General features: G+C 40.3%; 1 protein-coding gene across 1 annotated transcript in view; it reads right to left on the bottom strand.

Moving 5' to 3' along the window:
• The window catches only part of tenm2 (teneurin transmembrane protein 2), a 361481-nt gene that overhangs the window by 97174 nt on the left and 240623 nt on the right, over positions 1-23684 (bottom strand). The window contains exon 6 of the mRNA XM_036568644.1: positions 13647-13884. Within this exon, the coding sequence (XP_036424537.1) occupies positions 13647-13884 (238 nt within the window). The remainder of the gene's footprint in view (positions 1-13646; positions 13885-23684) is intronic.

Here is a 23684-nt window from a genome sequence, read left to right as displayed (position 1 = left end):
AATGACCTTTGTTCTGATTGGCTGCCCTGTATCATGCCTCATTCAAAATGCAGTTCAGGCTGAAATACTCCTTATATACTCATTATGGGGGGGCTACACTGCTGGTAGCTGAATAGGTGAATATAGGTAAATGATCAGTTCAGTTCAGTTCAAACAATTCATAGTTCAGTTTAAACAGACATTAAATGGACTGTATGGGCTGGGAAGTAAACGGTACATTTTGAAACTTTAAAAGTGTTTGCATTCTACGTTAAACTCTTTTATCCTAAAAAGTGGGAAAAAATGTGGTTTTGTATGATGTGGGCCCTGTAAGCACAAGCTTTCAGATCAGCATGTCTTTAACATACATTCTATTAGGGATGCCAGACGTTGGACTGGTACTGTATATGTACACAGAGTTGATGATGTGAGGACTGTGAGGCGCTAACAGTAGAACATCTGTTCCCTTACCTCATCTCACAGCCTGCACATCTCCCCATTCCGCCTTATCACATACAGCACTTTTCCGTTCAATGCCCTCTTTCGGCAAAGCGGTGGCTGCCCAGAGCCAAACCAATCCACAATCCACAGCCGTGGTGTCTCTAAATACCCAAACAAAGGTCTCCGAAATGTTTTCTAATTACAGCGGCTGCGGTTTGTACACCGTACCCAGAATTCAATCTATGCTCCATGCGGGGAGGGAGACGGCCCATAAATCTTTGCTGAGCTGCGGGCTCCTGCGTTCTGATTGGCTCCCGTTAGGATAACAAATTGGCCTTGGTGTGCAGCTGAGAATGTAAATGTGCCCCACACAGATACCTTGGCAACCACTGATGAAGTCTGAGACTGAGTGAGAGAGAGAACAAGAGGGAAAAAGAAAGAGAGAGAGCACTAGAAAGATACAGTCTCTCCTCCCCAGCCAATGCTGAGGGCACCTGAACAATTAAGACGCTAAAGAAGGGCTTCAGATAATTACCAGACTGTGAAGAGGTGGCAAAGTGCAAAGTGCATTCATTCCATTTCTCTCTCTCTCTCTCTCTCTCTCTCTCGCCCCTATTAAAAAGATCTTTTCATAAACACATACCTGCACCAAAAGCACAATTACACCCAGATTAACTCAAGTGGTGTCATTACATTACAAATTAAAATCGTCATTAATAACCTGTATAGAATGGCATGCATGCTTTAGAGGATGTGTAGAGCTGATTATTAATATTCAAAAGTTTGAAATCATATTATTAGTTGTTATTTAATAATAACTTATAACAAATAATAACCGATTGAAATTTCATTCATTTCATTCATTCGATCTACACACACACATACAAACACAAAAGTTAATTTCATAATACTTATTTTAGGATTGTTCATTATCAAAATGTCTAAAATCATATCTAAAATCAATTGTTTAAAACCCTTGATTTGTTGTCCAAAAGTTTGGAATCAATGTTTTCAATAATATAAAACCAATTTTCTTGCAGATAAGTGTATATAATTATTCTAATATGTTTGTCCTGTTAAGCTTCACAGGTGTCAAATAAATAGCAGGACACTACGAAGCTCAAAATTAAGATCAAGAAATTTTAGAATTTTTAATTTTAGGGTGATGTACAGAGCCATAGAAGATTCTAAAATGACTGAGACAGCTGTATAGCACTGAGAATAAAGCTGTAATAAAATATATATTGAGCACTCATCATATTTCAAAAGTGAAGATACTTCTTGCTCACAGAATTAGTGCAATATTGAATATACTGAGTAATTATTATGTATAAAATAACAAAAATTGTTAATATGGGAAGTGATTTCCAACTTTTGCAGGCTAGTGTATCATGCAACAAAACTACTTTTATATTATTGAAAAAAGTGATTTCAAACTGTTGCAGCTCAAATAATTGCACTGTGTAATAATTGTGGAAGCCCAGCCAGTTTCATTGTCAAAGTACAGTCAAAATAGATTATTGATATCAAAAGAAATGATCGATCAAATAGACCATTATGTTTCATTTTTCATTTTACAACATTTGAAAACTCCCAGCATCTTGTGTGAACATTTCAAGACAAACTGACCAACAGAAACATTATTACAATAGTGACCTAAAGTGGAGAGAACGTGACAGAAGGTAGCAAAACGTTTGCCTGAACCGCAGAGAGACTCTACTCAGAGTCAGAAAAACACTATGGGAAGATGAACAGAAAAAGATCCCTATATCCATATTCCATAACACATGCACACAAAAATGTCATTCAGACTGTAAGCACTGCACATATCTCTGAAAAGCAACTCCTATGCAATGCAAGTGAATATATTTTTCTACACAGGCTAAATTGCAATAGCGCGACCCTCTCAGGAATCTTATATTCGTGTGTATGTGTGTGCGTGCGTGTGTGTCTGTGTGGGGTAGGAGGGAGGATAGCGTAGTGCGGCGTGTGCGAAGATGAGAGTGGAATTGAAACTGGCATCAGCTGGTGAAGAGGCTTCACTCGGCGATTGGAAATCAGCCTTTGCCGCCCTGCATGGCCTCAGCCATCTTTAGTCATTTATGCCATTGCAAACTGATTCCACCCCTTTCCCTCCTTCGCTCCTTTTCCAAAAGCAATAGCAAAGAGGAATGCTACAGTTCCTTTCCAGAGCATTCACTGTGATAAGAATCCACAAGCTGTGCGAGTGAGAGGCTACAATCATAGAGAAACAAGTGACTCTATATATCGCTGCTGTCGGAACAAAACCTCGTATCTCCAAAATGAGAACTTTACAGGAGAAGGAAAAAACATACTCTACTTTTACTGCAAGTCAATGGAACCAGACTTTTTTCCAAGTAATTTTTCCAAGTCATTTGGAACTTGGAAAAACAGGTACTTTCAAATTATGTAAAAAACTGAAAAACAAAAATGGAGATACAAGGTTTTGTTCCAACAGCAGCAATATGATATATATAATATATATCACTTATCAGTTGCCACTGATGCTCACCCAGGATGCTGTGGTAAAAACTAGAAACTGCTTCACTCTATGGAAATCACATGATTTTCATGTTCAGGTTCAAACTCAGCATTCACAAAATAAAAATAATCTTATTGAATTATTTCAAGTAATAAATACATTTGGATAAACTTGTTTTGTCCATTTATTTATTCACTATAACAGACTACACTTATTTTTAAACAGAAAAAAAAGTTCCTTTAGGGTCAAATTTGAGCAAATAATACAAATGCAAATAATGTGATTAATGACACACACGTGAGAAAACCTACACACACTCCTATACATACATAGAGCTAGCCTGTCACAATTAGTATATAGTCACCTGATCGCAATTATTTTAGTTGTTCACAGTTATTAAAGCTGACCATAGTTGTTAGCTTTCATGATCATGTTTCCCGTCGCAATAAACACAATGTGAATGGGTGCATTTTAATCAGTGAGGCAGAAATGCATATATTAAGACGTGTCATGGGTCTTACACAAACAATAAAAGCTCTAACTTCTCAGTGGTGCTATAACAACTTTAGTGGTGAGTACTGTTTGTTTATTTGAGCTCAAGCTGTGTCTGTTGTCAGATGGGAGCTACCAAGTAAGGACAACCAGCAAGGTACCTAATCAGGCAAATTGGCCACTTTAGGCTGGCACTTTAATAACAGCATAAAATAAACAAAAATACTATTAAATATGTGAGTCCCAATTACTTATATGATAACCAATCATCAGCTAAAGTTTCATTATTGTGGGTGCCACAACCATCGTTGGTCAAGCGTTGGTCCTATCATCAGCAGATGATAGTTCGATCCATGGTGATGCTACAGCCATCCATGGCCGGGAGTCCAAGAGAGCACAATTGTCCTCACTCTCTCTGGGTAGGTAGGATGGCCCCCTGTCTTTCCCCATCACTCAGCGTGCCCTCCTAGTGCTGGTGGTACTGTGTGAGTGGTGGAGTCCTAACTAATGGGTAGAATTGGATACATTGCAATTGGAAAAAAAATAAAAGACAAATTCATGATTTTGACTGCTCTAATAGAGATACATATAAGATAAAAAGAGAGAGAGAGAAAGCTGGGAAGAGAGAGAGACAGAGAGAGAGAGAGAGACAGAGAGAGTGCACACCGGCATACACACACAAATGTTCAGGATATCAGCTCATTGTGATCGAGTGACCTTTTCAATTAATCTGAGTCCCTTTTAAACCTCACCTTTCCCTCATGAAAAAAAAGCCCTGACCTCCAGTTCCAAATAAACCCTTCTCCTTTAAATGTCATGTTTTTTTACTCATACCAAATAAAATGCCTGGAGAGAGCAGTATACACACAGCCCCTGCCCTACCGTGTTATGCCTAACTGCTTATACAAAGCACCTGCGTGAATGGGGAAAGGAGGGGGGCATCTGACCCCAACCCTCGCTCTCTTTCTCTCTCTGTCGCTCCTCCACTTCCCTCTATTCACACCGCTCCAGTGACTCTTTCCTTTTCCTTCTCTCCGAGATTCATTTAGTTTCAAAGTCTCTGAGCAGATATTGACTAAAGATGGCAATCAATCCAGAGAAAAGGAGAAAGAGAGAGGGAGAGAAAGAAAGGGGGAGAGAGAGCAAGAGAGCGAGAGAAAGAGAGAGCAAGAGAGAGAGAGCCTTTTCTTTAATAGGCCTGCAGGGAGGCTCATGGCTCTTTGGAGCTTTCCTGTCCCTGCCTCTCCACTCGGCTACTGGCCGCCCAGTTCGCCTTAATGGAGATTCTCCTGGCCTTCTCTTTTCCTTTATAGAAGATGTGGGGAAGATTTGATAAATGTCCCTTTCCTGTAAAGCCAGAACCAGGCCACCAGTGAGAATGCCCCTCATCACTGCTGCTGCTGGCAATACAGAAATAAAAATAGACCTGTTAGCATTAGCTTTAGTGCCTGTGCAGACCCAGAGGGGAAAGAGGAAAAGAGACTAGTGGGCTACCCTGGAGACTAATGCTGCATTGGACTTGGCTCGGTGGTGGGGAGTCGATGTTCGTAATTGCGTCATTTTCCACCTCTGCGCTTTCGGGCTGAAAGGAGTAGAAAACACGGACGCCTCCATGAAAGTGAATATTGTTAGCAACAAGCTAGCCAGCAAATGTTATTGATATGAGTGATAACTTTCAAGATGCATTTAACTTCATAAATAAGGCAACTTTACGGTCAGTGTTGTAGCTTAACCATCTACTGTGTATGAATGTTGACTAAGCTAATGCAAAATTTTATTTAAAAGTAGATAAGTGGTTCTCTATTGCTGTAAGCGGCCTGTTGATATGACATCATATACTGAACTCAGAGTAAAAACTCCACTTTCTGAATAGAATTTCCTAGTTGAGAGGGCATTTTTTTTATTTTTCCTAGCTAGAGGGGGTGATTCTGAGTTAAAGCTTCCATTGAATGCAGCATAACAGGCTAACCTGGAGGCTATCAGGTAAACCTGGAGTCTACAGTGGGCTAACCTGGAGGCTACAGTGGGCTAACCAGGAGACTATAGCAGTCTAAACTGGAGACCAACAGACTAACGTGGAGACAACCAGGCTAACCTTGAGACTAGTGGGCTTAGCAGGAGACTAGAGGGCTAACTTTTAGACTAACAAGCTTACTTGGAGACTAGCAGGCTACAGAGAAAAAAAGAATGCATTCTCTCTTAGCCTACATTAAACACCCTGACATTCCCAGCCAGAGCAGAGTTAGAACTAAAGCCTCCACAGCAAAACCGCTCTTATTTGACTGAGTCAAATTAGGCTACAATTAATGGCCTTAATCACCTCAAGTGCATTCAGCCGTTTAAGACGCTGTTATTACACCGCTTTAAGAGGCCCTGGAAGCGTGCTTTCATTAGAGGCGTCTATGATTTCATTTAAATATCTGCTGTTGTCTTTCACCTCACTGCTTGTCATCTACAGCACTGTGCAAATGGCTTAGGCCACCTGAGAAAATTGTTTTAAACTATTTTTCTGCATAGTATGTGTGTTTTGGCTTGTTAAGACACTATATAACATTAAAATACTTATAAATAAACACCGGTACAATAAAAAGTAACATGAATGTTGTGTTTTCAGAAAGTTATGAATATCATTTGAGGTGTTTGGTTAGTCTCTTCCCTGATAACACCTCAGACAGTGAGTCATTGCTTTCCATTGAGGGCCTCCTGATTTAACCTGATTTAACTTAATGAAGTACTGATTAGCCAACCCAGGCACTGGACATACAAATACTGCACTTTAATCAGGAAAGCTAACAAAGACATGCATAAGATCACAATTTATTGTATTATTACTTATTTGTACTAATTCTCATGTTAGTGTTTTTTTATTTTCACATGGTGGCTGCAAGTATAATTTTCTAAGATGAACTAAGATTTCTGCACAGTACTATATCTTGTGGAAGTAAAAGTTAAGGATCTCCTGTAGGATCTAAGTTCACGGGCCAGCAGAGAGGCTTGGTGGGCTGGCCAGTGCTCTGAGCAGCACTGATTGGTCCACTGCATCATCCATGCATGGCTACTCGCACCTCAGCACTTCCACCAACGTAATGAGTAATGCAGCTAATGAATTCGAATATAGTGGAAATGAGATTGTGAATTATGGGTGGGAGAGTGTGTGTGTGCATGTGTGTGTGTGACAGGTGGTCCATCTGCATTGACAGAACCCCAATTAAAAAGCTGCTGAGAGAGAGGTGGCGCTTGCTGGCGGGGGAGCGGGGAGAAGGGCCAGAGTTTGGGGCTGTTCGCTGGCACAGCAAGCTCGAATGGGGCGTTATGGGCAATGGAGTTGTGCCTCAGCAGATGGCAGCTAAAGCTTAGCGAGTTTGCTCCCTCACAATGCCTTAAATGGGAGAGTGCTTTGGAACACACCTGACCACATCCAATAACTTTGCAACGTGTAAAGTCATTTTCATTTCGGGGTGTATGTTTGATGCTTCATATTATATTTCATATTATGTTTAACCATTAGAAGTCTAGAGTAATTACAGCCATTTTACTACACAATTGAAAAATTATACGTATTATATAAATTATACAATCAAATAGATACCTAACAAATTACAAACCCAATTCCAAAAAAGTTGGGACGGTAGAAAAAAATGAAAATAAAAACGGAACGCAATGATTTGCAAATCCTGTTTAATCTGTATTAAATTAAAAACAGTACAAAGACCCCTACCTTCCCCCACCACTGTTGTAAAATGCAAAAAAAAAGTTGATCACAAAAAAAGAAAACAGTACATAGACAAGATATTTAAAGTTTTAATTAACTTAATTGTTTTTGCATATATATTCTAAATTTGATGCCTGTAACATGTTCCAAAAAGTGTGTTACATCAATCTTCCTCTTAATAACATTCAGTAATCATTTGGTGACAAAAGAATGCATTTCCCTTTCTTGCTTGATACAACACTAGTGACTCAATAGTCTGTGGTCTTGATGTATATTGTGCTTCATAGCATGCCACACTTATTCTATTTGAGACAGGTCTGGACTGCAGGCAGGCCAGCCTAGCACCTGCACTCTCTTACTATGAAGCCATGCTGTTGTAACAAGCAGGGACGTCCCAGAGAAAAATGTGATCTATATGGCAGCATATGTTGGTCCAAAATATGTATGTACCCGTTAGAATTAAGAGTGCATTCACAGATGTGCAAGTTACGAGTGCCATTGACACTAACACATCCCCATACTGTGACAGATGCTGGCTTTTGAACTTTGAGTTATCTTCTTCCTCTGTGACCTGGTGAACACAACATCCATTACTTCCAAAAACAATTTGAAAGGTGCACTCACCAGACCACAGCTCATGTTTCCACTCTGCATCAGTCCATCTCAGATGAGCTTTGGCGCAGAGAAATCAGCACCATTTCTGGGTGTTGTTGATATATGGCTTTTGCTATGCATAGCTGAGTCTTCTCTTGCATTTTTAAATGCAGTGGCAAACTGTGTTTACTAACAAGTGTTTTCCAAGATGTATTCCTGATCCTTTTGGGGTTATATTCATTACAGAAGCATGACAGTTTTTAATACAGAGCCATCTGAGGTCATGGCCATTCAATATTGGTTTTTGGCCTTGCCCTTTAAGCACAGAAATTTCTCTGGACTCTCTGAGTCTTTTAATATTGTTATGGACTGCAGATGGTGAAATCTAAATCCTTGATGAGAAACGTTGTTCTTAAACTGTTGAACAGTTTTTGCAAAGTAACGAACCTTGAGGCATTCTTGCTTGCAAACTACTGTGCCTTTCATAAATGCACCCTTTGTACCCAATATGATAGCACAAATTTTTATCTATTTCTGATCATTCCATGAATTTGCCCCGTCCCTACCTTTTTTTTTGAACGGATTGCGGGCATCAAATTCAGAATTGGGTTTGTACATCTGCATTCTATTTACATTCTCTATCGACAGGTTTGAAAATGTAGACGTAAATGTTAGAAAACCCAGACAGCTGATATTTTGTTTTGTCTAGAAGAAGATATGGTGAAGCCGTAGACATATTTCAAAAGGACAGAAAAAAATGCTAAGCATTTATAGCAGTACATTAGCAGTACAGCTAATGAGAATCTTTTAGCTCATCTTTTAAATCGGAAATCACTGGTGTCCACCTGAGTTGGATCTGTCTCCTGTTACATCCGGAGAACAGCGATGTACACTGCCGCACTACCCTGCAAATATAAATGAGCAGCATAGGCTTTTGCATTGTGCTCTGGAACGGCTCTCACGTCTCCTAGACAATGAAGCATGTAATCCAGGGCAGCATTATTGATTACTTTATAAGTTAAACTGAGTTTTAATCCCCAGTTGCAACACAAAGCCTGCCAAGATTCCCGAAAACATCAACACTGAACGGTACCGCTACTTGTTCTCCATCTAACTCTCTATCGCTGGGTTGTTCTAGCAAATTTAAAGTTTTGTTTTTTGGAGGGTAGGCAGACCACAAAATAACTTGTTCTTGCACACTCAAAGTAGGAATTAATTGTTCCACACATTACATCAGGTTTCTCATCTTATCTTCAAAATACCATCCAGAGTGCATCTTATAGCACTAACCAACAAGCGTTTCATCTGTGTCATAGGAAAAACTCATATAGCTGCAATATTTTCACATGATAGAGATGATAAAGATATATATGATTTTTAATTCCACAATTCTAGACTGTAGTCCATCTGTTTCTCTGCATACTTTTTTAGCCTTCTTTCACCCATTCTTCAATGGTCAGAGCAAGTATTATTTGGGTGGTGGATCATTATTAGCATGTGGTGGTGGTGTGTTATTGTGTGTTGTGCTGGTACAAGTGGATCAGAAACAGCAGTGCTGCTGGAATTTAAGTACTGTGTCCACTTACTGTCCACTCTATGAGACAATTGTACTTTGATGGCTCATCTTGCACATGTAAAATCAGAGACAATAGCTCATCTGTTACTCCACAGTCATCAGCAGTCACAGGACGCTGCCCACAGGATGCTGCTGGCTGGATATTTTTAGTTGGTGGACTATTCTCAGTCCAGCAGTGACACTGAGGTGTTTAACCCCTTAAATAGCCAGGGCTCACCGGCAGGCCCAAAGTTTTGTTATACACTTCATTAACCTAAAAACAGCCAGTAGCTCAGCCGATTGCACTTTGCACTTAAGTCCCTGTAGTTACTGAATAATAAGGCTTAGTATGTTATAAGCCTGAGATTTAATGGGGTTAAAAACCCCAGCAGCACTCTGATCTGCTCGCAACAGCGCACCACACACTAACCCAAAACCACCACGTCAGTGTCACTCCAGTGCTGAGAATGATCCACCACCCAAATAATACCTGCTCTGTGGTGGTCCTGTAGGGGGTCCTGATCATTAAAGAACAGGGTGAAACAGTCTAACAAAGTATGTAGAAACAGATTAAGTGCATAAAACGGACAATAAGTGTAGATACAAGCAGATGTACTTAATGAAGTGGCCAGTCAGTGTATCTTACTAGGCAGTGTTATGAAGTTATGGTAATAATTTGAGATATTAGTAGATTATTCTTACTCTATATTTGAAACTCTCTCTGGATATTAAGCCCAAAGGTATTTTATTCCTATGACACCATCCACAGGCTAGGTTGTTATAAGGGGAAGGACTCCGACTCATGCACAATGACAACTTTGGCTATACCGCTGCAAATAACGACGGGGTTAAAGCAAGTGTCACTCAAACTGAACGGATAGTTAAGGCTAGAGAGCAGATCCAGCAGAGGATACTTGCAAGCAGTGTGTAACTGTGTGTGTGTCTGCACACACACTACTGCGAGCGCCCCTACGCTGCTCACAGGCCTGCCAATATCCACCGCCGTACACAGAGAGCCAGGCAGTCCCACTGTATTCATGTCTGAGCTGTGGCTGGCACTGGTGACATACAGTACAGCCTATCAGGCCTGCTTTAATTAGCCGCCAGTCAGGCACCTGCAGCTTCTACAGGCCTGAGACCTGTCCTGCTGAATTAAACATGCCGTCCCTGCCTCATGAATACTGCATGCGGCACGCGTGCACCTCTCTGATCCACAACCAGAGGAGGTGACCCTCTCCCCAGCAAGAGAACCATAACAAAGGTGAGAAAGAGAGACAGAGAGAGAGAGAGAGAGCGAGAGAGAGAGAGAGAGAGAATAGTAAGAAAGAGAGAAAAAAGAAGGGAGGGAAAGAGGATAGAGAGAGAAGGGAAGAGAGAGGGAGAGATAGAGAAAAAGAGAGACAGAAAAGGAAAGAGAGAAAATAGAAGGATGAGAGAGAGGGGATGGCCAAGAGAGGGTAGACAGAGACGGAGAGACAGAGAAAAAGAGAAAAAAGGAGAAAGAGAGAAAGAAAGGGAGATATATAGAGAAAAAGGTAAAGAAAGCAAGAGAGAAAACAAGTGAGAAAGAGAACAAGTGCAGTAGAGAGAGGGAGAGAGAAAAGGATTAGAGAGAAAGAGAGACAGATTGAGAGAGCAGGACATGCATCAGTGCACTTTGTGTGTGTGTATGTGTTCTGCATGTGTGTAGTTTATGTAAAATATGTAGTTTATTTATACAATCCAAACTGTGCACACAGACTGCAAACTGGAGCTTGTGTATGTGTATGGCAGAAGAACATGCAGCTGTGAGTGTGCAACCTTGAACTCTTCACTCACCCAATGTATAAATAATATGCAAAACATAGGACTCAGTCAAAAAGAAATATTTGTGTCAGAAATCTTAAGACAACCAAGCATAAACATCGGTAAGATGACAGTTATATCAGATCGGGGTCGAGTATGTATTGTTTTTGAACGACCACTTTTGTCATGCAGTGTTTTCATAACTGTCATTAATCTGCTTCTCTGGGTAGAAGCATCTGACAGTATTAGGACATTCATAAAGTATAATCCTGCAAATATCGTCGTCGTTATAGCCAGAGAAAGCCATTACTCATTTTGACTGGTCTGATATTTTCCACATAAATTGAAAGCTGATGCTCGCCTTTGAGGCCTGTGGGCATTTTACAGTCCTAGAAGCCAAAAAATCAACTCAAACTGCTTTAAAGTGATAGTGTGGTGAAAATCAAATTTACACAATTTTCCCCTTACACTAAACGTAGCTGATCAGTCAAGACATCTCTGCCACGCAACGTTTGCTTCTGTAGTTTTGTACAGGAGCTATGAGCCTACTGTAATATTCTACAAATTAGCCTAAATCATCACACACTCACCAGTGATTACCACAAATTGCCACCAGTACACATCTTTCTGACCACAGTACATTCACTATGTACTAGATAACAGCATTTCATGAACGTACACATACACAGTGTGTCTGATGTTTACTGTACAAAAAGCTGGCCACAACTACTGGGATTTTGTTGGATGCATTCTGATTAGCTATCTGCACATCAGTGGGTATGTACTCCAATGCATGCCATCACACCTGAAAAAGTTAGTTTTATTTAAATCATTAATGAGATACAGCAGATACTGTGTTTAGCAGGTGTGTTTTTCTTGTAGCACCATTTAAAAATAGCCTGCACCTGTACAAAGTGCAAAATGTGCTGTGATTGATCACTTTGCATATCAGTTGAATGGCCTTTTCCTGTCAAAGTAGGTAGCTCTTCAATACACTAAGTGAAAAAAAGCTATCAGACTTTCTGCTGAAAGTCATAAATCTGGTTTGTGAGATCTATTTTTATTTTAGCTTTCACTAATATAAAATCTTATCATTACTGATCAGGGGCCTTGATCAGGGGCCTTAAACAAAGATGTTCACTGAGTTTTGTTCAAATTGACCTTTACCCATTGTATAATAAGCTGTAGTCTGTGAATGAATGAAGTCAAAATACCAGAAAAGCAGTATAATTTCTGTCATAACATGTAATTGCACGTTACTAATAAGAGTCTATTGCTATGGACTATAGCTGTAGTCTACTGCTAATAAAAGTCCATATGTTTTTGATAATTACTGAGCTTCATAGTCTTTTGAATTTTTTTTAATACATGAGGATTACATGAGGATTAAGTGAAAACCCTAGGACTAGTTCACAAAAAATAGGTTTTGCATATTATGCAAATACGCAAAAAATCTAAGCAGGCGGAGCTAAATTATCCAAACTGCAAATTAGTTTGTTTTGATCCAAGGAATCAGGAAAAAAAGGAATTTTGTCTCTAAAATTCTGGTTCAGGAGATACAAGGCCAAACACGTTACGCTTGCGGTCATTAGAGCTCACATCATGTGACTGAGTAGTGGGAGGGACAACTACCTATTGACCAAGTTTCATGTTTCAAGGACTTATGGTTTGGTTTGGGCGATTCATTTTAGCAAAGAATTGGAAGAATAATACTAATAATAAGAAGAAAAACACTGACAATTACAATAGGGTCATATGCACAGTGTGCTTGAACCCTAATAAACTTGAGCTCTAGTACTATGATCAATTGGTTTAATTACATGTTGGTTTGAATTCAAACAATCAGGTTGCCATGTCTGACCCAACCTATAAAAAATAACTTCTGCAATCTAATGCAAAATCAAATACTTCCCTAATGTTGGACAGTAACCATACTGTTACAACAATGTGACTATTACGACGATATGAGCCTCTGTCAAGAGTCAAATGCTAAAACAGGCAGATTGTGCAGACAGTATAGCGCTGACATGCACTGAGTGCTCTGGTGTTGAATTTTCTTGTTTGGTGCAGACAATCATAAAAATTGCTTCTCATCAGCAAGAGGGCCAAGACCTGTGGTTTTTGGCGTACTATGGTGCCGTTGTAGAGTGTACGGTCGGAGTATTCACACATCAACACTGACCGCACTAAAAAAAAAGTTTGATTGGTCCACACCAAACAATGTAGGAGTGAAAGTGGTTCCCGACACTGGTTTTGAAGTACTCCTGTCCTGCATATTCCAATGCTGATCAAGTTGTTCCTGAGCAGAGGTGGGTAATTCAGGTCCAGAAAATAAAAATCCTCCAGAAACCTCTGCTGCAGGTTTGAGCAGACCAGCGTAGCCAAGCAGTCAGAACAAAATCCTGGGGAGGATTATTACTTTTACTGGACATGAATTACCCACCTCTATTCCTGGGTTGAAGTGGGCATGTTAGGACAGAGAAAACAATAAGATGTGCAGAACAGAGGTACTCCAGGACAACAGTTGAGACACAGTGCTGTAGGCTACTACCATATGTGTGTGTGTGTAAAGGTTGGACTCTGACCTGGTCTCCAGAGGCACGTTGCTGTTGAGCACCCAGCTGTCCTGCAGCTGCACTGACTCAGGTGTGGTGGGGCCGTCTCCCGGTGCGGCCGGCGGAGCATGGATGGGGTTGCGGCGGCCGCTCAGGGTGTTGCGGTTGAGAGAGTTGGCCGAGGACTGGTGGTGTGACAGTGTATGGGCATTGTGGGGCGGAGGCAGCGGTGGCTGCAGCGTCGACTGGCTGTGGTGGTTCGGAGCTCCTGCGTAAAAATCACAGCAACAGTACAGCTTGAAATATTTGTCCAAACTCTATGGAACCCAACTATTTGTGTTGGGTGGGTGACCATATTTTGGTTTTCAAAACGAAGGACACTGGGGGCAGGAAGGTGGGACAGGGCAGACTGCATAAAGCAAATGTCAACATGAAAGCGAAGCTCAATCCTGGACATTTTAGGCAAATTAGAAATCTTGGTTGGATGCATTTTTAGATCTAAAAAGAGGATATGTTGTGAAAAAAGAGGGTCATCCTAATGCTGAGGTTTGTTCGTGTTCTGACATGTCCAGCATTTGTTGGGATCAGGTTAACTTTACATTAATGCCTAGGTTTCGCACAATTCACCTTTGGCCTGTATTTAACATTGCATTAGTTAAGTTGATTCTGAACTTCATTTTGGGTGGTTAATATTAAATTCTATTAATTATGGTTTTGTTTATCAATGATCTGATTTTGGCTGTCTTTGTTTGCTACAAGAAAACTCAACCCTTTAAATCCTGTCTCCAGGTCCACACTTTAGATCCTCACTCTTATGACTACATACCTTCCATATTAGTTTCATGGAAGTTTCTGAATAATTCATAGGGATTACTGAATAATAAGTTTTAAGATTCATAACTGAATAATAAGCCTAGAGTTCAAGGTAACTTAACATGCACAGTCATTAGAAATGTGGAGACCCCGTTGAGAGTGATTGCATTCAGACAGAATTTTGTGGCTCATTCACATATTGATTCAAAACTTAGTGCCGTGGGGTGGGTCAGGTCAGACTTGGACAAAATTTTTTCAGTCTCTATTCATGCTTGGATCTCCCCATTAAAGCTCTAAAACAGAGCTGCTTCAATGTACGTGGATCTTTTATGCTTTATCGAGTTAGTGCAAAGGGGTAAAAATAGCACCAGCATTTGCCATGATTGATAGAGGGAATATTCAGAACTGTTTTTTTCCCCTCAGCTTGAGGCATCACGGGGAGGATAAAATGCAATCAGAAAGGCAAGGCTGAAACAGAGCGGGGAATCAGTGCAGATAGGATGCTGCTGTTGTTGTTGGTGCTGGTTTGCAGTTTAGCATCTGCCAGAATGCACTCTTCTTCATGTGGTGTTCTTCTGAAAAAAGGTGTGACACTAGGCCTGTTAAGACACTCATTAGAGGGGAAGGACTTTTTTTCCTGCTCTTAAGCTGTGCTAATGTTGCTGGATGCAGCTTATGCATACTTTATGAGCCATCACTAATTGACATGATTGTTTGCTTGGGTGTAAGCCTTAATGTGCCTAGCAATGGGACTGTGTCTGTGTGTGTGTCTGCAGGTAAAAGCTCCTCTTAACTGTGATATCACAACATGGCAATCCTCTGTGCAGTGGCTGAATCTAGCTGTGGGTTGGTTCCCCTCTTCAGGGTGTCAATGTGAGTGGCACTCCACAGTGGCAGGGAATTGTGGAGAATGTAATTTCAGGCCGCAGAGAAAACAAGCAAACTCGTTCTCATGTTACATTTATTTCCTCTGGCTGGTGAGAGGGAAAAAAAAAACAGAAGACAGGGGGAGAGAGAGATAGAGAGAGAGGATTTACGGCTCCACACTTTGCTGTAATGATGGACATTTCCCCCGAAACACAACACAATGCAATAAAGATGAACCTCATAGTCCATATCTGTTCTACTTACAAACACACATTACAGCATTCACCATCTCTCTCTCCCTCAATACCTCTCTCTCTCTAGCTCCCTTTTTTCTGTCTCACTCCATCTTTTGCTCAGGCTTGTTCTCTCCCTCGTTCTCTCTCTCTCTTCCTCTATATATCTCTCTTTATCTCTTGTTTGCTTGCTCCATCTTTCACTTTTTCTCTGTCTCTCTTGCTCAGTCTCTATCACTTTCTTCTTTCTGTCACCCCTCCCTTTTTCTCTTTCCATCTCTTTTTCTCTTGCTCTATCTCTCTTTGTCTCTTGCTCACTGTCTTTTTCACCTTTTTTCTCTCTCTCATCTCATTCTCTTTTCTTGCTCGCTATCTTTTTTCTTTTTTTTCTCTTCCTCTCTTGCTCCCTCCATCTCTCTCTCTCTCTTCCTGGCTCACTCAGTCTCCCATTCGATTTCTCTCTCTCGCTCCATCTCTCTTCCTCTATATATCTCCCTTTATATTTTGTTTGCTTGCTCCGTCTCTTTCACTTTTTCTCTCTATCTCTTTCTCTCGCTCGCTCCCTGTCTCTTTTACTTTCTTCTTTCTGCCCTCACTCCCCTTCACTCTCTCTCCATCTCTTCCTTTCTCTTGCCCACTTGCTGTCTTTTTCACCTTTTCTCTCTCTCATCTCTCTCTATCTTTCTCTCCCCCTCTTATTCTCTTTGCTTGCTCGCTCTGTCTCTCGTTCCCTTTTTCTCGCTCCCTCTCTTCTGTCTCACTCTGTCTCTCTTTTCACTCACTCGTTCTGTCTCTATCACTTTTTCTCCCCCTCTATTTCGCGATCTGTCTCCCTCTCTTGCTCCCTCTATATCTAACTTTCTCTCTCTCTTCCTGGCTCACTCCTTTCGATTTCTCTCTCTCTCCCCATCTCTCTTCCTCCCTCGCTCTCCAATTCCTTATTTTTCTCTCTCTCCTTATCTGCAGCTTGTTGATGTGTGACAGTAGCTCACACAGGGTGGTCTCTGCTGACTGATCCTGCGTGTCGCAGGCACATTCTTTTCAGCACCCACAATCTGAACAGGTGGAGATGTGAGAAAAGTGAGCGTGATTCAAGCCCTCATACATCCTCACACCTCCAAATTCACGACAGCACTGCGTGCAGCAATGCGCTCCATAAAAGCATAGATTTCCTGCACTGTAAATGCAGATCTTTAGGTTTTAAACACTTCTCTGTAACACATTTTAAATGCATTGGTCATTCACTTAGTTCACATTTCAGAAATCTAAACACCAAGTTGAACGTTCTCTTCTTTAAAACCAGTGTTTAACTCTCTTATTAGATACCAATGTTTATTTGATGTTGCAGTTAAGCTGAAGCATCAAACACAGCAAACCGTTTAAAAAGTGCTCCGCAAAAGTTTACAGTGGACGTTTGACAGAGTAGACAAATAAAAGTGGACCTAAGAAATGCATTACCACTCACTTCCCGGAAAGTCTACATCAGAAAATAGGATTATGGGTTTAATTTTGAACAACATAATTAATACACATAATTGAGTACTCAAGAACCTAAATAGACTGGCCTTTGGCGATGCAATGACATTAATTTCCTGTTTGCTCTGGAAAAAAAGTGAGAGACACTGCAAGTTTTTATTTATAGACTTTTTTCTTTTTTGCAGAGATGTTAGAGCTTTTTTTGTGCTTGCCTTCAATTTGTCTGTGTTTTCTTCTCTCTGAAGGTCTAAATCCATATCACTAAAGAGACTTTAAAGAAAAAGGCGTCTCCAGTTCTCCTCCTTGTAATGCAAGACAATGACTGTGACTAGGACTACAAAAGAAAAAAAAAAGAGTAAGTTCGTGTTTGTGTGAATGAGTGAGTGAGAGAGAAAAAGAGATAGAAAGAAAGTAAAGTAAAGGAGGATTATACTCATGAAAGAATTTTCAGACATGATCAAGACAAGAAAAACCCGACCACAGCCAACGAATTACAATAAATATGAAAAAAAGACAAACAAACATAAAGAGGTCTAAATCCTACCAAAGAGAAAGCAAGAGTGTGTGTGTGTGTGTGTGTGTGTGCGTGTGTGTGTGTGTGTGTGTGTGTGAGTGCAGCGGATCAGTGCTAAATTGTAGTGGTCAGGGTGTGTAACATGCTTCTGAGAGCTGCATTAGTAAAGGAGTGGTAGAACGGGATCAGACTGTGAATTAGCACAAAGCCCATTCACTTATCCACACTGGCAGCTCATAACCATCCGGACCCCTGATGCACAACGACACCGGGGCTTTTTATCTCCCTGAATAAAGTTTGATACATTTTTTGCCTTTTTTCTCTTTCAAACGTGCCATTTTTGACCAATTTCAGCTGAAATGTTTCAGTGCTTCGGTTTTATACTGTTTTCAATACCAATTTGGTCACAGATACATCAATCAAATTATTAATAAGTGTTAATAAATAGTTCTCCTTAACTTCACAGGTTTCAATGATGATTCTAAAATAACAGAGAAAGCTTTAAAACTTTGAGAATGAAGTTAAAATAAAATCAACACTAAGAATGCCTCATATTAAAAAACAGGGGTGATAAAATCCTGAGGCAGATACAGTAATTTGAGAAGAAATTACCATATATTATTTAAACATTAACAATTCTTCTTAAAATATCTTTATATTGTATTGAGTTCAACAGTTAAATCCACATCTATGATGTATTATTGAATAAAATAATAAGACAAATTCTATATACAATATATAGCATAAAAACTGTAGTGTACATGCAGGATAGAGGTGGTATTTTGACAATGTGGGGGACTGAAATGATTTGTTTCGAGTGCTGCAGGGTGGTTAATGTGCTCCAGTGGTTTGGCCTCTACTCGGTGATCAGCACTTGGTGAGCGGAGAGGAAAAGTCTGGCCACTGGAGCAGACAGCCATGACCGCATGCCTCTCAGTCTCGTCCAGCTCAGTCCAGCACAGCTCTAATAGGTTCACACACAAAGAAAGCCAGCGTGGAACACAAACACACATTCTCAAACAAGGCCTTTAGGCAAATCCATACAGTATACACACACACAGGATCTCTCCCTCTCACACACACTCTCTCTCTCTTAGGGCTGTTATTAGATGTCCTTGTGAAGGTGTCTAACAGCAAGAGCATTTCGTCAGCAGCCTGCACCAGAAATAGGGCCAGACATCATTAACGTGTGTACGCGGGCCGCTAGTCTGTGCTTAAGTCTATGTATGGCTTGTCTCCGGGAGGAAGACGAATACACCCTGTCCGCTGAAGCCATGTTCCCAGTGGTGGGGTTGTAGTGGAAATGCTTGTCAGCACACTTCTATAATGGTGAAGCTGGTGGAAGTGGCCTGATTGTGGGGGCCAGGTGCAGGCGAAAGGAGAGCAAGGTGCAGCTGCTTCTCATGAAGAAGGAGAGGAGAGGAGGTGAGAGGAGAGAGGGATGAGGCCTGACCCAACATCTGTCAGTGCATGCTTAAAACATGCACATCAGGGCTTGGGTGATATATTGTTGCTGTCGTAACAAAACCTTGTTTCTGTGAAATGCTAACTGTACAGAAGGGAAAAAAGGTAAGATTAAAGTATATTTATCTAACAAGATTTTTAAATAATTTTGGATCATCTGTATTGGTCTATTTGTCATGAAATGTTCACAGAAAATTAAAATTAAAAAACAGAGACAGTGACAGCATTAACTAGGCTGTGGGCAGCTGGCAACAAGTCAGAGACAGTGCCTGATTTCAGTAAAGAAATATGAAAATAATGAAACATCTAATGCTGATTGGAATGCTTTAAGTCAAATATACTTTGTTAATAGGACCCAATTGATATGAACACGTTTTTGCTGATTTAAAGAGGCTACAATTCTGATAAATGATAATATAAGCTGATACAGTATAATATTTGCTATTCATATTTAAGATTAAAATTTCATTTTTCAGTAGTTTTAGTTAAGCAGTGCTTTATGGACAGATTTGATTATCAGTTCTCAATTATCACGTTTCTTAAACTCAGCAGAAACTCTTAAATGATACACATGTTGCACCAGGACTTATCCAGAATTCTTTGTGGTTTTGTTTTGTTTGATACTTCTTTTTCTTATTTATCATTTGTTCTCTTCATAAAAACTATAACATATTATACTCATATAAGTGTCACATCCAACACCATAGGAGGCAAGTCTGAGTCAAGACCTGGACAAATCAAGTCTGAGTCAAGACCAAGACTTTGCAGTAGTTCGAGTCAAGGCTGGCACCAGGGGCAAGAAAGAGGCAAGACTGAGATCAGATCAAGATTTTTTCAGAATATAAAATTAAAAAAAAAAAGAGCGGGCAAAAAACTGCAATTCATTTTTGATTGTACATTCAATTGTACAATCATGTTCATTCATTACACGATATATGATAACATTAAATTTGATCATATATTTTGTAAAATCTAAAATCAAATAATATAGAGCCCAAAAATATTATTAATTATTATTATATTATAGTCTTAGCCCAACTTTGCATTGTAACATTTGGAAATAAATGATGGCGAGGTTTTTCTCTGCCCCACTTAACGTCCACTGAATATAAACCTTCTTTTCAAATGTACTTGCTGTGCTATAGTGGGTGACTTTTATTGGTTTCCTAGTGGCACAACCAACTAAGGCTTCCTCCTATTACCATCAGGATATCGTAAGATTTAATCTTGTTGATACTGCAACCAAAAAAAGTTGCTAAAATTATCAGTGATTCTTTTGCTTAAACTTTCCCTATTCCAAACGCACCTGACCCACCACATGAGAAGCTTATTAAGTAGGAAACGAGTACAATCAGGTGTGGTAGATGAGGTAGGAAAGGCTCAAAAATGTACTCAGAGTGAGGTCACCAGGACTGGGTTTGGGAAACACTGACACAGGCCAATTTGTTAGCCTTAGAGTACTTCATATGAGATCAAACTAGGTCCTACATCAACTGCAAGTTAAGTGTAAGACTGCTGAAATGCAACAAAAATACTTCGACTATATATAATGATATATAATAAAGCATCAGCCACTCTACTTCTTATTTTAATAACCAGCAAACTAGCGAAAATGAACAGTCTTATAACCCCTAATGCCCCATTCATGCTATACACAGCCTTTCACACTAAATCCCTACATGCCTTCTTGGCCTCCCAGGCTTGTAGAAGCAGAGCAGAGTTCAACATAGTGCCTCTTCAAACAGGGACCCAAGACACACTCACATGGACAGAACCAGCAGACCCTTCATTAACCCACTATAGATGTAGTAGATGATGCCTTTACTTTCTCTCTCTCTGCTGCCACGATCGCATTCAGAAATATGTTCCCCTTTTTTTTTCTGACACAGACTAATTAGAGCTCTCGCTGTTCTAAATTTCACTGAGATTTCTTTTCCGAATACACCCATTATGTGCTGCTTAATTTAAACTCACGCAGTGGCTCGTTCACATCACCGGCCCCAAGCAGTGAGTGTAATACACATCGTTAAAATGATGAAGTGCATTTATTTTCCTGATTCTTCAGAAACGCGCCGCCGTGCACGCAGAACCTTTAGCCGATGCTTTCAGGGATAGCAGCAGAGACAAATCTTCTGTTTTCTTAAGCTAGAGGGAAAGAATGAGCAACGCAGGCAAAAAAGAGTGGAGAGAGAGAGAGAGAGAGAGAGGCCTCACTGTATCCCATCAGCCCTTTCAAGACTGTTGAAAAAGTTGTTTTCATATTCATGAAGAAGCATTCTTCATATGCAATCTCTGCACGCATCATCAGCTTTCACTGTGCAAGTGGCTGAGTGTGAAATGGCTGTGTAGTCACTCTCAGAGAGAGAGTGTGTGTGTGTGTGTGTGTGTGTGTGTGTGTAAAGTCTGACACCAGCAGCATACAGATAACTCTCTGTCCTTCTTCACCTCCCCTGCCTCTCGGGCGGAAAGACCACCTCACGCAGCTTCACATTTTCATTTACATGATGGTTAATTTGTGTCCGTGCAATGTAGATTTCAAGGACGATTTTGTTAAATTAACACAAAGACATTTCCTTCAATAGCCCTTTTTCTACACCTTGTGTTAAGAATATAGATTTTCAGCTCTGTTATTTTTATCAATTGTTTTTTAGCGTTTTGCTAGACTGAAAAAACAGGCCACTGGCTCAAAGATATGATAGAAGCACAATAGTAAGACAGGGATATTGACAGTGCTGCAATATAAGAGCTAAATCCTCGATCCCCACCTGGGAATGAAGCTGTTAGTAAGGCGGTGCCCCGTGTGAGGAGCCCTTAACCGATAAGCCACATCTGATCCCAAACGCCACCTGCTCGAATCGCTGACTGATGACAACACCTTTATTCCTGAGAGATATTTCAACAGGACACAAAGCACTGTACAACGAGGGCTGTTAGCCTCTGGGAAGAAGCAGACACCCAGAATGCACTACTGTTTACACCATTCAACTGTAATGTGAGAATACATTAGGCTGCTGTTGAAATTGCACAGCAATTTTATAGCATTTTTTTTTACAATTCCTGATGCACTAACACAAAGAAGCCCTTCCGCTTTCTATCTACCACTTATTCAGACAATGAATAACTCGATCATACCATAAACATACTTGAGAAATTTGGGAAATGGGGCAATGTTTGAAGAGAAGGACCCAAAGGGAAAAGAACAGACTACAGTCGCAGTCAGATGGAATGTGAAAAAAATTTGCCTGGTGATAAAGATGGTTACGTGAATGGGAAAGGATGGTAGGTTGATTTCACTTGGTGTTAAGATCTCCCAGGGAACCTAGTAAAACACAAGACAGTAGGCTGTTGTCTCAATTTCTGAAAAAAAAGGAACTGCTCCTCAAATCAACCTAATTTTGCAGTTGCGAAAAAAGAAAAAAGGGAAAAAAAACACTAGCCACCTAGTTATTGGTTGCTGTTTATGGAGCTACTACATTTCCTCCAAAAATATCACATCAGCCCACCCTATAATAGCCTAGTTTTGTGTGATTTTGTAGTCTAGTCTGACCACAGCTTAAGCTCAGACAGCAGATGTCAGTAGCCTGATTTTGTAGTTACAAAAAGTTCTTAGTCTGGAGAGTCTCTTTCTCTCTCTCTTTCACTCTCATTCTCTTCATCCGTCTGCAGTCGTACGGTGATGACGGAATGAGTGAGACGTGGGGCATCATGGGACACTTGGCCGAGCGACACAAATGAAAACAAATCGCCAGGCGTTAGCGTCCAAAAAACTGGAGAAACAATAGGGGTAAAAGCATAAATGTCAATTTGGGATGATAAAGGATCCAATCTAACGGTAATGGGGAGAAGCCCCTCGACAGCAGGCGCTAATAGAGACTGCGATTTCAGCAGGCCTCCGTCTGCTTCACAATAAATGAAAGAGCGTAATTAGAAAACAGCCATAGAGAGCATCCTCTGCTCCGCCACTCTCTTCGTCTCTGATAACAAGGTGTTTTTTTAGCGTGGTGGAAAGAGGAGAACTCATGTACGGGATGGTCAGGTTTGGTCCCTTGTGACTCACCAGCCTTTGCCACAGTAAAACATGCTGCAGTGGATTACTCCATGCATTGCGATGATAGTATGTCACAATATGATCAGTGCTATCTATGGATCAGTGCTATTGATCTGAATTTTGGATTCAGTGATCAGATCAGTTGAACAATAAGGGGCAGCTCTTCTAAACGGCCCTTCAATCAGGACTATTGTCAGTTTTTTGGAGCTGAAGGTTATCAATACTGTGAACTCTTTTTTTGGCTTATCTATCACTTAAAAGTGTGTAAAGAAACTTGATCATTTGTCTTTGTTTAAAAAATTATTCACATAAATGCAAAATATTGATGCTACAAAAGCATACATCACATCATGCAGCTTCTGGATAGGTTCCTTGCCCTCATGTTTCCTTGACTACAAGGGAGGGTCTAATATACATCCCACCATTCTTGCTAGATTTGACTCTAAATCGCTATGCTATAAACATTACAGATGTTGATAAGAAGTTTCACTAGATGCATCTCCATCAAAGTTGCACAGCATATGATTACCAGTATAAGGCGTATAGAATACTGATAAATTCAGAATCATAATATCTGTTTGGTCTCATCTCATTTACCCCAAAATGAAACAAAACAAAGCACAAAAATAGCATGTTCAAACTCCCAGTATTCA

Source organism: Colossoma macropomum, unplaced genomic scaffold (assembly GCF_904425465.1).
Source record: "Colossoma macropomum unplaced genomic scaffold, Colossoma_macropomum, whole genome shotgun sequence".
NCBI classification, from domain to species: domain Eukaryota; kingdom Metazoa; phylum Chordata; class Actinopteri; order Characiformes; family Serrasalmidae; genus Colossoma; species Colossoma macropomum.
Note: the sequence above shows the minus strand (reverse complement) of the source record. Positions and strands in the feature narration are given on the sequence as shown.